The sequence below is a fragment of the Centruroides vittatus genome, unplaced genomic scaffold (assembly GCF_030686945.1).
Source record: "Centruroides vittatus isolate TY-2023 unplaced genomic scaffold, ASM3068694v2 contig_8, whole genome shotgun sequence".
Classification (NCBI taxonomy): domain Eukaryota; kingdom Metazoa; phylum Arthropoda; class Arachnida; order Scorpiones; family Buthidae; genus Centruroides; species Centruroides vittatus.
In genome coordinates this window covers 834,874-849,365 of record NW_027122517.1, presented here as the reverse complement: position 1 = coordinate 849,365, position 14,492 = coordinate 834,874, and the positions used below count along the sequence as shown (strand labels likewise).

At 34.9% G+C, this 14,492-nt stretch overlaps 1 protein-coding gene across 1 annotated transcript in view; it reads left to right on the top strand.

Annotated features, from left to right (window-relative positions):
- LOC136981992 (WD repeat-containing protein 46) overlaps positions 1-14,492 on the top strand; it is a 133,238-nt gene that overhangs the window by 47,475 nt on the left and 71,271 nt on the right. Inside the window, exon 8 of the mRNA XM_067278420.1 lies at positions 12,925-13,024. Coding sequence (XP_067134521.1) covers positions 12,925-13,024 — 100 coding nt within the window. The remainder of the gene's footprint in view (positions 1-12,924; positions 13,025-14,492) is intronic.

The window sequence follows — 14,492 nt, the reverse complement described above, 5'->3', positions numbered from 1 at the left end:
ATGGAAAAGGTATTTATGCTTGTCAAGGTAAAAGGTGAGGAAGATGATGACATCAATATACTAGATGGATGAATGGATTTTTAGAGCTATAGGCAAGTCTTGAATATCTTAAAGCACTTACTATACACAGATCCCACTGTAGGTTATTTATTCATAGTCACTAGGAGTTGAACACAACTCAATAGTACCTAACATTGTACTTCAGTATCTTTTAAATTTTACTTCTAAGTTACTGATTGATTCTTTCTCATTCCTTAAGATGATGACTTTTAGTTGAATTTTTTTTATTTCTGTTAAAGCAATTTGGTTGATACAACTGATTATTAATAGTAGTTTCTTCTATAAACTCAAATATGAAATTATCTATAATTATTTTAGTTATTAATGTTTTAAGGTAATTTAAAAAATAAATCTACACGATATTATGCAATATTCATTATATTTGAAAGGAAAAAATGCAAAAACAAAAAAATTATTGAAATTTTTTCATATAATTTACAGTGTCATATACCACATATAAAATTACTAAAATGAAAATAATTACACCATAATATATTCCACATCTAAGGTTACTGTTGGAACATGCCACTTAATCAAATATACTCAGGCAGTATCATCTCAGACATTTGTTTTTTTTCCATTCCATTTGTTTCATTTCTATTAGCAATTTATTGTAAATGTCATTATGAAATAAGTGAAATGGAAAAAAATAGAATATTTGAACTTTAAATATATGTGAGGGAAATCCAGAAGTAGGTACCCATTCTGAAATGAAACAACCAGTAGCAATTTCTGAACAACAAATTTAATTTTACTTCTAAATACATTTGATTATTTTTTAACATAGTTACCTGCAACATTTGGATATTTGTTGTAATACTGGACAAGTTTTTGCATGTCTTTGTAATACTCCTTCATTGCCAGTCCATACAGAAACATAACAGCTGCCTGCATCCTTCATCTTTTCTTCTGTTGTAAAGTGTGTTTCACACAAGAAGGTAGGTCTTCAGCTGTCAGAAAAGATGGTAATCACTTGGGGCCAGATTTGGGCTGTGTGCTGGATGGTCCAAGACTTTCCAACAAAAACTTGCAAGGAGCTTCTTTGTTGTCCAGGCACTGCGGGGATGGGTATTATTGTACATGAAGACCATGATTTGCAAACAGGTGGTACTTTCTAGAGTGCCTTCATAATAATAAAAAAGAAACTCAATAGAATTAAAACACACAAAACATAAACACACACAATATTCATGTACAGGAATACATTGACACACTGAAATGCAACCAAGTCGTAGATTCAAATGATACTGTACACTACAAAAACAAAATAAATTATATTCAAAAAATAAAAAACTCTTCTACAGACAATTACACACCAAGCCCACCACATAATCACACCACAATGGCACACCAACAAACAAAAAACTGACAGATCAAGGAGAAAGAACAAAACGTAAGACAACAGTTGTGTCATGTTGAATAACAAACATAACGTTCAAAATTCAAGACAAAGAATATGAATTTGAAGATCTCTGATGTAAAAAATATTCACATTTTTTGGTACGGAAAGTTTATATTTTTGCTTGAGGAACAAGCCAAGCATTATACAAATGGAATTAACAATCCAGAAGACATGCCAAAATTCTTTACTTAGAACATCTCTTACTAAACCCAAAAAGTGCAACATTTAAGACTACATAACACAAACTAATATAGTGGTTTTCAACTGGGATGATGCAATGACATTCTAAGAGTGCTGCAAAATGATGGGAAAAGGCAATGTAATACTTGGATGAGTTGACAAGGAAGTTTGCCATCTTGGGATTTTCTATTGGAAAAAAGGCACCTTTATAGGTATTAGACACATAAAATAAGTAGATTCATTTTTTGTTGGCGATATTCCTGAAGATAGTGTTGGCAACACTGCATATAAAGAAGCTGCAGTGCATGTTGAACCATAATCATAGTGCAGCAGTTCATTACAGGTTTTGGTTTGAGCCACAGATAGCAAACTGACAACATGGATTTTTCCAGAGGCACCCATTGAGCTGTAATACAGTTTTTGGCAGCAGAAGACAAAAAGCCATCCACCATTTTTCAGAGAATGAAGGAGGTTTATGGAGCAGACAGCCTTTCGTGGGCTGTCGTTTTCAACTGGTGTAATTCAATGCTCCTAGCTGCAATAAAGAGCAAACATGCTAGCCATCTCTCATTCAGTGTCATGCTTTTGCATGACAATGTCTGCCCAGGCTATGCAGAATAAGCTCTGTCAGTTTCACTGGGAGCAATTTGACCCTCCCATACAGCCCAACCTCAGCTCCTGTGACTGCAGCATGTTTGGTCCATTAAAGAAAGGTTTTAGTTGAACAATGAAATGAAGAATGCGGTAGAGAACTGGCTGTCACAGCAGTCCACCAGCTTCTTCAAGTGCATCATCTGCTGCCTGGGGGAAAGATTGGACAAATGCCTTAATAACTGGGCACTTTGATTAAAGTTGTTTTTGTCAACCTGCAGTTTTTGTTGTCTACTTATTTTATGATCAACCTTAATATATAAAAAATCAGTCCACAACCCAATTTTTAAATAATGCCAAATGATCTGCTGTATTATCAGACTATAATAAGGCTAAATCATAGCCTAATAATACAGGAGCTTGTTTAATGTTAGGTACATAAAGAAATACCAGAAAACTCCAGCCAGTCCATTGGTGAAACACAAACCGAAGACCAACATCAGCATTTAGTGATTACTAAGCTACTGGGCCCCAGTGCCACAGAGTCCTATACTTTGGGCCCCAGTGCCACAAAGTATAGGGCTGAGCAGTGCCATAACACTTCTTATGTGTATTAAAAGATATAAACAACACCTTTTTAACAATCCAGCAAATGTTTAATTCGTTAAAAACGTTTTTGACCGATTTCAGTGGTCTTCATCAGTTATTCTAAAGTTAAGAACAAAGTATTCGAAAATTTACGAAAAACAAAAATAAATTCAAACTGTGGTTGCACAGATTAACGGAAATGCGCTTACATGTTAATCAAATAATTATAAAAAAAACACAACAAAATAAATACAATAAAAATAATAGTGCCGTCCAAACAAGAAACATCTATACATCCGTATCAATATAAAAGGACTTCCAAGCATTGGATAATCCTTCTGCATCCCTGTGATCTGGATGTCAATATATCGTAAGCTGGTTTATCAACCCATTATCATCCCAAGAAATTCTACAGATCCTAAACACATTAAATTGGCAGCATTCCGATTGTGGATTAGAAGAGCATACACCCATTACACAAGTATATATAGTATGTACGAAGAGTTGGATTATATACGGAAGACAGTGGTACAACAAGGGTACCAAAGAAGAGAGATCGAAACACTTATTGTAAAGTACTATTTTTAGTATCTTAGGAAACCGACACTAACTGCGACCGGTAAAACTTCCGTTAACCTAACGGGTACTTTACGCGGATTCGAGATTAGTTTGCCAGGCCTGGGCTTTTACAGCGTGCACCAAAAAATTAGTAAGAATAACGACAAATATCAAGTCAAAGCAAAAGTTTCAAATATATTTAATTAGTAAATAGAATTTACTATGTACAATTGTCTATAATCCAAAACAAAATTTATTAACAAAAATCAACAAGTCAACCCGACAATAAAACTCAGCTACTTAGCTTAACTTAATCTTAATTCCCCTTTGAAAATTCGACAAATCAAATATTTAGGAACTATGAACAAAATCTCTTACGAACTAAACGTCTATCCGTCACCTCACTATACTAGGAACCTATTTCCTCAATCTTTTCGCTATCGTCAATCGAATTCCTGTTTAACACCTTGGATTGCCTAATTCTCAATCTGGACTTCGACCAGGAATCACCTTGCTCTGGAATTCACCTTGCTCTGGAATTCACCTCGCTCTGGAATTCACCTCGCTCTGGAATTCACCTCGCTCTGGAATTCACCTCATCATTCTTCGGTTAGCGTACTGGTTTTATGCTGTGAGGTGACGTCACAATTCAGCTGGGTTACTCCCCTTATTTACATACTTAGTTTTCTAACATTAAGTTTCTTTCTGGCAGCTTTAATTTTCCGACAAAAAGCTTATAAACCGTTTACAAAGTATTTAGCACAATTTTCTGGGATGTTATGACAGTTTAGTAAGTATTTCTTTGCTAGTGAGTGTGGGGATTCCCCCCTTTTTTTTTTTTTTTATTTGCGGACCGTTTACTTCCGCTGGGCAGCGCAAGTGCGCAAGATTTTCCTACGGCGCTTTGTTTTTTGTGAGTTGGTTTATCTTCTTTTTTCAAGTACTAATAAGAGAGTGGTGGGGAACCTTCGTCCTAAATAAACATAAGCCCCAAACAAAATATAATAAAACGAAAAAATAATAATAAAATAAAAATACTGCTCGGACTCAGTTCCTTACATTATTACGAAATTACGGAAATGGAACCGGCAACTTCCCAGAATGGAACATAGAAAAAGTGTGGTTCTTAATTACTTTCCTTTTCTAAACAAAATGGTTAAGAAGGTTGCCAACAGTAATAACCTACGAATAATATATTGCCGCAATCCAACTGTGCACAAATTATTAAGGAATGACAAGAGGAAGATTAAAAGAAATAACATGACAGGGATATACTTTATACCTTTAAAAGATCATAGATTTAACTCTAACCTCATGTACATTGGGGCGACCATGCAGAACTTAAAACAGAGGATCAATGAGCACAAATATTGAGTGAGTAGGAGCATAGATAGCACAGTGCTGGCAGCATTTGCCAAACAACAGGATCTCACCGTATTCTAGGACAGAGTGGCAATTATTAGGGCAACAAAATCTATACAGGTGGCAAAACTTCTCGAAAAAATAGAGATATACAAGGCGCATGTAAGCGCGGAATGCATTAATCACAGGGATGCGGAAGGATTATCCGACGCTTGGAAGTCCTTTTATATTGATATGAATGTATAGATGTTTCTTGTTTGGACGGCACTATTATTTTTATTGTATTTATTTTGTTGTGTTTTCTTTTATAATTATTTGATTAACATGTAAGCGCATTTTCGTTAATCTGTGCAACTGCAGTTTGAATTTATTTTTGTTTTTCGTAAATTTTCGAATACTTTGTTCTTAACTTTGGAATAACTGATGAAGACCGCTGAAATCGGTCGAAAACGTTTTTAACGAATTAAACATCTGCTGGATTGTTAAGAAGGTGTTGTTTATATTTTTCAATATTTGTTTAACTCCAGTAGGCATATTTTATTTACTTATGTGTATTTACATACATCAAGGAACACCAAGGATGTAAACAACACTTTCCGGAACCTTTTACCGGTGTTAGACGCAAATCAAAAAAATTTTCGTTAACGTTTTCGAACTTGGAAGTTCTTCTTCAGACGGTAAAAAATGAGGAACGCAGAACGAATAATCGAACGAGTTATTTTTAAACCGAAATCAAATGCTTCACGATGCAGCTGTTCAGACATGCGCACACGGTGCGAGTAGATGGCGATTAAAGGTCCGTGTCGATGAGGGTCTGCCAGGCGGAGGACAAATTGAGTTCCTCTCTATAGTTAATGCAGGTGGTGGTGCGGCTGTGTTTGTAAATGGAGATAGCCTCCAACCATCTCAGATGCTCAGGGTGAGGCGATGCGATGATAAGCCTGGCTTGGTCGAGGACCGCTTCGATGTCCGGATCGGTGGTGTAAGTTGAGAGTGCCGTAGAATTTCTCTCATGTAGAATATCAGCATTGTGCTCACGTAATCTGATTCCCAAGGATCTCTTGGTTGAGCCGATATAAACAAGGTTTCTGTCAAACCTGTGATCCTTGAGAGGAATGGAATAAACGCCCGGAAGTCTGTTGGGGTCGGGGGGATCCTTCCCGTTACGGAGTATGTCCAAGATGGTGGGACGTCTTCTGTATGCGATCTTAATACGGCGCTTGCGGGTAATCTTCTTATATAACGTCGCCACATACGGATTATATGTGACCGGGATCCGTGTCCTCATCTCAGGTTGATTGGTGTGACGCGATCGGATGTCGGAGATACGTGCTGGTGCGACGGTGACGTTAACTAATCTATTAATAAGCTTGTGGTACTCGTGGATGGTCGCTACGCGTTTGACATGCTCCAATTCGGTGGCCAGTGCTGCTGGAGTGGACGAATGCGAAAACGCCCTCTTAATTAACATGTTGAAAGCAGCAGTCTTGTATTGGAAAGGGTCACATGACCCAACAGGGATGTAAAGAGAGGGTGTACCAGGTTTGTGGTAGACCGAAGTTTGTATATATGGCCCTTCAATGCTGATGTTTAGATCTAAGAAATGGACCCCAGTGCTGTTAGCTTGTATCCATTCTCCACAGCTGTTCCAATCCAGTGGAATTGAAACAAGCCATCTACTCACACCGTATGCGCATGTCTGAACAGCTGCATCGTGAAGCATTCGATTTCGCGTTTAAAAATAACTCGTTCGATTATTCGTTCTGCGTTCCTCGTTTTTTACCGTCTGAAGAACTTCCAAGTTCGAAAACGTTAACGGAAATTTTTTCAATTTGCGTCTAACACCGGTAAAAGGTTCCGGAAAGTGTTGTTTATGTGTATTACTAAAAGTATAAAAATACAATAACTTTACATTGATAAAGAAGTAGATGTACAGTACTACAAGAAAAAATTATCAAGTGGGGTGCTATTTATTAGAAAAAAGTTGAAAAACACTGGAACCAATCACGTCTTCCAATACTCTATATCAGTGTTTCCCAACTTGTGTGTTGCTACACTTATGTGTCATGACAGTGCCTCAGGTGTGTCACAGAAATATTAAATACTTTTTAGAATTTTGAATAAGCTTTTTTTAAAAATTTCATTTCTTTTTCATCTTTTTAATCTTTTTACTGTCAGCTAACCAAAGGGAGGAGGTATTCATTAAAATTCTTATTGTTGCAAAATTTGCAGCATCAGCATACCCCTTTACAAAAATTGGATGCATCAATGAATATGCTGGTGTACTAACTCAGGAGCATCCATAAATGTTGCAGCTGTCTAGCATAAAGACTGATACTACTGATTCTTTACATGCTTAATCAAATTTAAAAAAAAAATTTTTTTAATATATTTGTAAAATTGTGGGTTTTTGTCTATAGATTTAACTTTCATAGTATCAAAATTTTTAAATTCAATCATAATTTATTTCAAATTTTAAACATTTTAAATTCAGACACTCGTGAAACTTTTAAAAACAGCAAAATCAATTTAATTACATAGGTCTATGGTCATTTTTAAAGACCATTCACAGGTAGAATACTAAATTAAACTTAGTGAAAATAGAATACAATGGATAATTTTTCAAACATGAAAGTCCAGTTGGTTTAAATAAAAAATTAAAATAATAGAATAAAACAAGTAAAACGGCAAGGCCATATTTGGGACACGATTATGTCTCGGAGACTCACTATTAAGCAGGATCACTTCGACGCTCGCAGCGGGTCTCGTTCTCATTCTCCAATAATCTTTGGTATCGCTGGTTTTGAGCACAATCATTCAAACTTCGCCGGCTATGGCCACGACCACGAGGTCATCCACGATGCATTTTCAGTGAAATTAACCTATTGAATGTTGAAATTTCTCTCTGTTGCATGATGCCCCAGGTTGAGTTTTTGTCAATGCAAAAATTTCCCGTTTTTGAAAAAATAATGGTGGCTATTGTATTGTTTGCAATTATTTTTATATTTTGCACAAATGAAATATATATATATTAATAAATGTAAAAAGAAAAAATAATTCTATTTCGGAAGTTAGTTTTAATATAAAATTATAACAACGCGCCATCTAGTTTCAAAAAGTTCCGATGATGAAACGAGATATCTCCAGTCAATCAGTCGAGGTTAGCACACGGCACCAGAAATATGTGGGGAATAACATGGGACAGGTAAATGGGTTTGTTTCAAAGATTCGTTTGTCAAAATTCGATTTAGCAACGTTCGCTTTTCGAACTTCCCAATGCACGTGTTTGTCAAAATTCGATTTTACAATATTTGTATTTTCAACTTACCAATGAGCAACACCTGCGCAAATCTCACACTACTGCCTGTTTGTAGAGTTTTGTCATTTTGAATTTTATTGTGTTTCGGTTCTCGGTCTCCTGACTACCTACAAGTCTGGTTTGTTTATGTGTGCATGATTTGGGCACCTAATACTCTGTGCCAAATTTCAACTCCTGACATGTACTCTTCATACCACTAAGCTGATAAGACAGCAAGATGTACGATTTTATAAACAAGACATAATCTTGTCAATAAAATTACAAATACATACTTAGATAATTAATGAAAAATCAGTGACATTAACACCAACCTGTATGACCTCACCTTAAACCTGGAACAAGAAAGTTACTGTGATGCACACTTCCTACATGTTTTCTTCTTTTTATGAAGTGGTGCAGTTAAAACCAATATGTTTACAAAATCCATCTGCAATCTGCTGTTCATTCCTTGGGCCTTCCTTGCACAGCAGTTGGCAATTGCCGTGCAAAGGGTTGTGGGTGTGGTTGAGGGTTTAAGGCTCTAATTAGAAAGGTTTATACTCATTGTCAAAATATTTGGAACAGGATGCATTGTTGACAATTTCACCTACTAGCCAATCCCTTATCAAACAAAACACAGCCTCAGTTTGATTGAGAGATGTAAGGATTTGAAATCTAATACTGTGAAATATCCATTGTATTAGATTTCAAATCCACACCAACAAATTCTGGAATTAGCATATCTTCTGTGTTACTCATCCATTTTCCAATTCAACAATAACTTACATGTACAAAAGCATGGCATCCCTATGGAAAGCCTCCTTTCGTTTGGTGATCTTGAAAAAATGGTTATATGTGCCTCCTGGAATGCAATATCCTCTCAAATGTAAGCATATATAAAAAATACATATATGAACTTTTTATCATGTAGAGACCAAAACCAGGTAGAGGGGTCTTTTAATATTGGACCATAGTACAGTAGTAATGAAAAGAAACTTAAAATGATTATGACAACATCGTTCATGGTGAAAGTTCAAAGGCTGTATAATGAAGGTGATTTTCCAGCCACTTTAAAGTGTGAGAAGATATTTGGTATTCTCAAACTTATGATGCCATTTATAATCTTAAAAGCTTTGTGGTGACTTAGTATAATTTTTAATAAATCATTTATTGAAAAAAAGCAAAAATGTTTGAAAAACTACACCTACTTGATAACAATAAAGCAAACAAATTCCTATATTGATTTTTATTAGTTACTTAGATCATAAATATTATAAATGCAGTAATAATGAATAAATTCCACACCTCAAAGTGGCTAGAAAATTGTCTTTGTAATTCAACATTCGAACTCTTGCTGCCTAAACCAACTTTCATCCACCCTACAACAATTATCATTTTTCTTTTTTGTCTTTTCCACCCAAGTCATTTTTCATGAATTAACAATTACTCAACATTTATGTTTTGTTGTAATTTTTATATTCTATTTAAAGTATCCTGTTCAATTTGTTTGCCATTTAGAATTCAATTAAAATGAGATTTTTAAAGCTGAAAAGATAATATAAAAATACATCTCTATGTAAGCTGAAACTAATTTAGCTTGAACAACATCTTAAATACTTTTTTCAGCAAAACTTTCATTCATTTAAATGAATGTTTTTGACCTCTTTTCATAGGTCTGCGTCAGGTTTAACAAAGAAATTCAAACTTGTAATTGAAATTGTAACATTTTATTTTAAAAACAAATTGAAATAAGATTTAGAATGCAAATGACTGCATATCATAACTTGATATTAAACATAACATATATGTTTAAAATATTACACAACACAATTTAGTAATAAATACAGTATCAAAGAATTCAATATATCTAAATAAATTACAGTAAAATTATGACAATAAAATAAAATTACAACAGCAAAGGTTAAAATAAAGTGCCAAGAAGGAATAAGGTTAAGACTTGTAACTTGTAAGCTATTTTACTTCAATGTTTATAGTGTATGTCATCCAATTGCCATATTAGGTTGTCTACTGGCGATTGCAATGTTTTCAATAATTGTTAGTTTGTTTTTCTTTATTGACAAGACTATCGTCTTGTCTATAAAACGGTACTGCCGGTTCATGTTACCAGATTATAGGTATGAAGGAGTACGTGTCAAGAGTTGATATTTGGCACAGAGTGTTAGGTACCCAAATGATTTGCTAATAAATAAAATCCAGACTTGTAGGTAGTCAGAGGACCGAGAACCAAGTCAAAATAAAATACAAAATGGCGACCCTCTTCTACAAACAGGCAAAATAGGCACCTCACCCCACCGAAGTCAGGTGGGGAGAGTACCACCTGCAGTCATTCTAGGAAGTGAACTCTGATCTTAGGACTGAACACATAGTATTTTCTTTGTTAAATGAAATTTGTAATCTAATTTTGTAAATTTTGAAAGTGCTTTAAATGTGACGTTAAAACAGGGTTTTATGTCGTTACAAGTGGGTTTTTTTAACATTATCTAGTATAGTAAAATCGTGGGACCGATAAAAATTTGATGTGTAGGGCAGAGGGTGCTACCGTGTGACCTTTGCCCTCTGACCTCACTTTGCTTCCGAACTCCAACGAGGAGTGACATTTTTTTATTTCATTTAGTTAACCTTTCGATTCGACAGCCGTGCCGATCTTGGATTTATATTATATCTGACACTATTGTAAATATCGTGTAGCTGACACAAATTAAGTATAATTACCAGTTTCTCAGTTAATTTTTATCGGCAAAACAAAAGACACAGAATATGTGGTCGAGGTCAACAGATAAGGTAGGACGCAACCCAGTATTGTTTGGCAAAATAAAAAAAAATAACTTCAGACAATACAATAGCCACGATTATTTTTTTTCAAAAACAGGAAATTTTCGTTAGGCATCGACAAAAATTCAACCCGGGCCGACATGCAACGGAAAGAAATTTCTACATTGGATAGGTTAATTTCACTGAAAATGCATCGTGGATGACCTTGTGATCGTGGCCAGTGAAATTTGAACAGTTGCGCTCAAAACCAGCGATACCAAAGATTGGAGAATGAGAACGAGATCCGCCTTGAGCGTCAAAGTGATTGCGCTTAGTAATGAGTCTCGGAGACATAGTCTTGTCCCAAATACGGCTTTGCCATTTTGCTTGTTATTAATACATTGACCTGCCCTCAAAGCAAGTGTGAGATCTGGAATTCCCTCAGACTCAAAATTGTAATAATTTTCCCTATTATAAACATCCTCGATAGAAAAAATTCCTAGCCGAGAAAATATGCATCCCTGGCCGTATAACTGTCAACTATCCATTGTTCTTAAGCTGTATACAGATCATCTTGCAACTTAAGTTTATAGTTAACATTCGAATTCGTCATATATTTTTGGTCCCGGGAACACCTATGATCCGAATTGCCATCAACCATCGAGCACGTGACCGATTTTCCCAGCCTAAAACTATAAAAGCCGCTTCTTTTCCCCTCCTCCGGGGAGTCTCTTATCCTCTGCCAGACCAACGCCATTGCAGGTCGTCACCGCTCTGGACCTTAAGTTCCAGCGTCACCGCGCTCAGTTGTGACTTTATAAAAGTGTGCCATTCCCGGATACCTATATACACTTCTTGGATATCTAAATGCTAACTCGATAAAGAAACTAATAATGAGGTATGAACTGAACCTGTAAGCTTTCTCTTGAACCCTATGCGAATTAAGGAAATTAGTCAACTTTTGTAATTGTGTCCTTGTTTAATTCCAATAAATCTTGTTTTAATGGTTAAATGGTGTCCTCTTTGACTCGAATATCGCTTTCGCCTTATCGTCAACCCCATCTCACCTCCCATCCACTCGCCCGACAAGAAGAGTCCCGACGCTCGGGACCAAAATTGTAAACTTAGCCATCTTGACAAATGAAAGGTTAACGACCTTTGATCAGAAAGGGGAGATACGATTTCCTCCTACCTACCTCGATCTCACACAAGTAATATTTCAGATGCTTCTAGTGTTCTTAATTTGAGTTTGAAAAACTCCTTTTAACAGTTTTACTTGGTTCCATATTGTTGTATCTCTAGTCTGTTTTTTATTCTCAATGTTAAATCATATCCACCATCTAAAGAAGTCTTTATGAGTTTCATTGACATTAAATATTAACTTTTAAATGTTTGGAATGATAATGTCTGGACTTAATGATGTAGATATCTGGCTAAACATTGGTCCATATATGGAATACAGATATGGAAAGACATTGCAAAAAGTAGAAGATGCTACAGAAAAGCAATGCAAACTTTAATAAAGGCCAATAAAAGCCAGGCACTGATACTATTGAAAAGACTATCCTACACATCTTTAATGGAACAGTATATAAGGTTTGTTGAATGTCAGTATACTAACAGAGTTCCTTACCAAGAAAGTTGACAGAATTGCATGCACGAAATAACAGGTTATTGGAGATAAAGGGGGCCTTAATCCACACCTATGTAAAGAGGTCAAAAACATTTGTTTAAATAAATTAAAGTGTTACTGAAAAGAGTGTTTAAAGTTCAAGATAAATAATAAACAGTATATATATTTTACTTATATTTTTTTAGTATATTCACTTTTTTAAAGCAAATTTGATGTTTTCATAATCCATTGTATTCTTAACCAAATGATGACAAACTACACTATGACCTCCAGCATATACTTCCTAATAGCGGACAGACAAACTTCTCAGTTTTAGCAGTGTCACAATTTAGAGGTTATACTGTACATGCAAGAGTAATGCACGGCACAAACAAACAGACAATTAGGGAAATATTTAAAATATACATTTGTAATTTATTAAACATGTTTTAGTAATTTAACAAGTATATATATAATAATGAAAGATTTCTTTTCTTTTAGGCACTGTTGCAATGTGGTCACCAAATACAAATGAACCTCTTGCTACTATGTTATGTCACCCACATTCTGTGCGTGCAATAGCTGTAAATAATGATGGAAGGTAAATACAAAATTACAAAATAATAAATTTGTTAATAAATAATTTTAAACTTTTTTAAATATAAAAGATTATTATTCAAATACATTATTATAGGATTAAAATGTATTTTTTGGATTTTGCAAAATAATAAAACAATTTTCAAGTTTACTATTATTATATATTTTTAAATTTATGAATTTAATAACTACATTTTATTGTTTCAGTTATAGTGTGAGCTATATATAGGGTTTAGCAGATTAACTTGTAGTAGCTGTGACTGAAACTGTATGGGTGAGGGGAGCAACTTTGAGCACATGTGCCATTAACCAAAGCCATTTAGTAACAATTGAAATTAATATAAAATAATAAAAATGCATTTGTTCTATGAGAACTCTCACGAGTTACATGAGCAAGCTTTACAGTGTTAAGGTTATTGCTTTGTATGATGTAGCAACTTTTGGAATGATTGTTGCATATTTCTTTGAAGACAAAGAAGGCAGGGCTGTGACATTAAATTCGGCATGCTGCATCAAAATGATTCATTGCAAGTCCAGTTTAAGTACAGGGTCTGTACAGACCTGGAAAGTCAGGGAAAATGCAAATACCCTGGAATCTATCTATTACTCCTTTTTGATCCAAACATATCTTTAAATTTGGTTTGGTATATGGAGGTCTATGAAAACTGGAGCATCCATACAAATGGCAAGATTTGTTCTGCTCATATCTTGTATGATAATCTAATAATTTAAATTTTATTGGATAGAAGGTTTATGTGTGTGTTTAAAATGGTGGGTAGTGGGGGTGTGCAACTGTGCAGGGAGGCAGTGGTTGCAGACAAACACTGAAAATAGTGACGTGATATGGCAATTGGGCAGTGAAACTTTGAATTGTGAAGGGATAGGGTGTTGAAATTGGTATTGATTTGTACGGAATGACAAGAGCTACAATATTATTTAGCAATAATAACTGATAAAATAGAATTTGTAAAGTTATAAGCCAATAAGTGTGCAAGTTTAAGAAAATTTTCATAATATTCATCATTGGAAAGAAAAATTTAAAAGGAATAAGAAAAGTCTAAAATGACTAATGCCAAATGATGCAGATTGTACAGAGATCGTAAGAAAACCAAGTGTGCTGCTGCCTGGGCCAATAGATATTTACTTGGAATGTGATAACCTACAAGACTTTTATTTGTTCACATCTTAAACAATTGCAATTATGTCCTATACACATCCCTCCTATTTTTTTTTTACCTACATGATATTTGGTTAACTCATTGCAGACAGTTGATGCCATTGGGAAAGCAGAGAACTGTCAGTTGGCTTAACGATATTGTGTACTGGACATTTTGGAACACCTGGCGGACCTCACTCAATTTATGTATTTTTATTTGTAATATTCTTCATTGCTGGCCATATACAGTATGTGGAAGTAATAATCCTGCCAATGTTGATGGATTGATGATCTTGATTTGTATTCTCTCTAACTG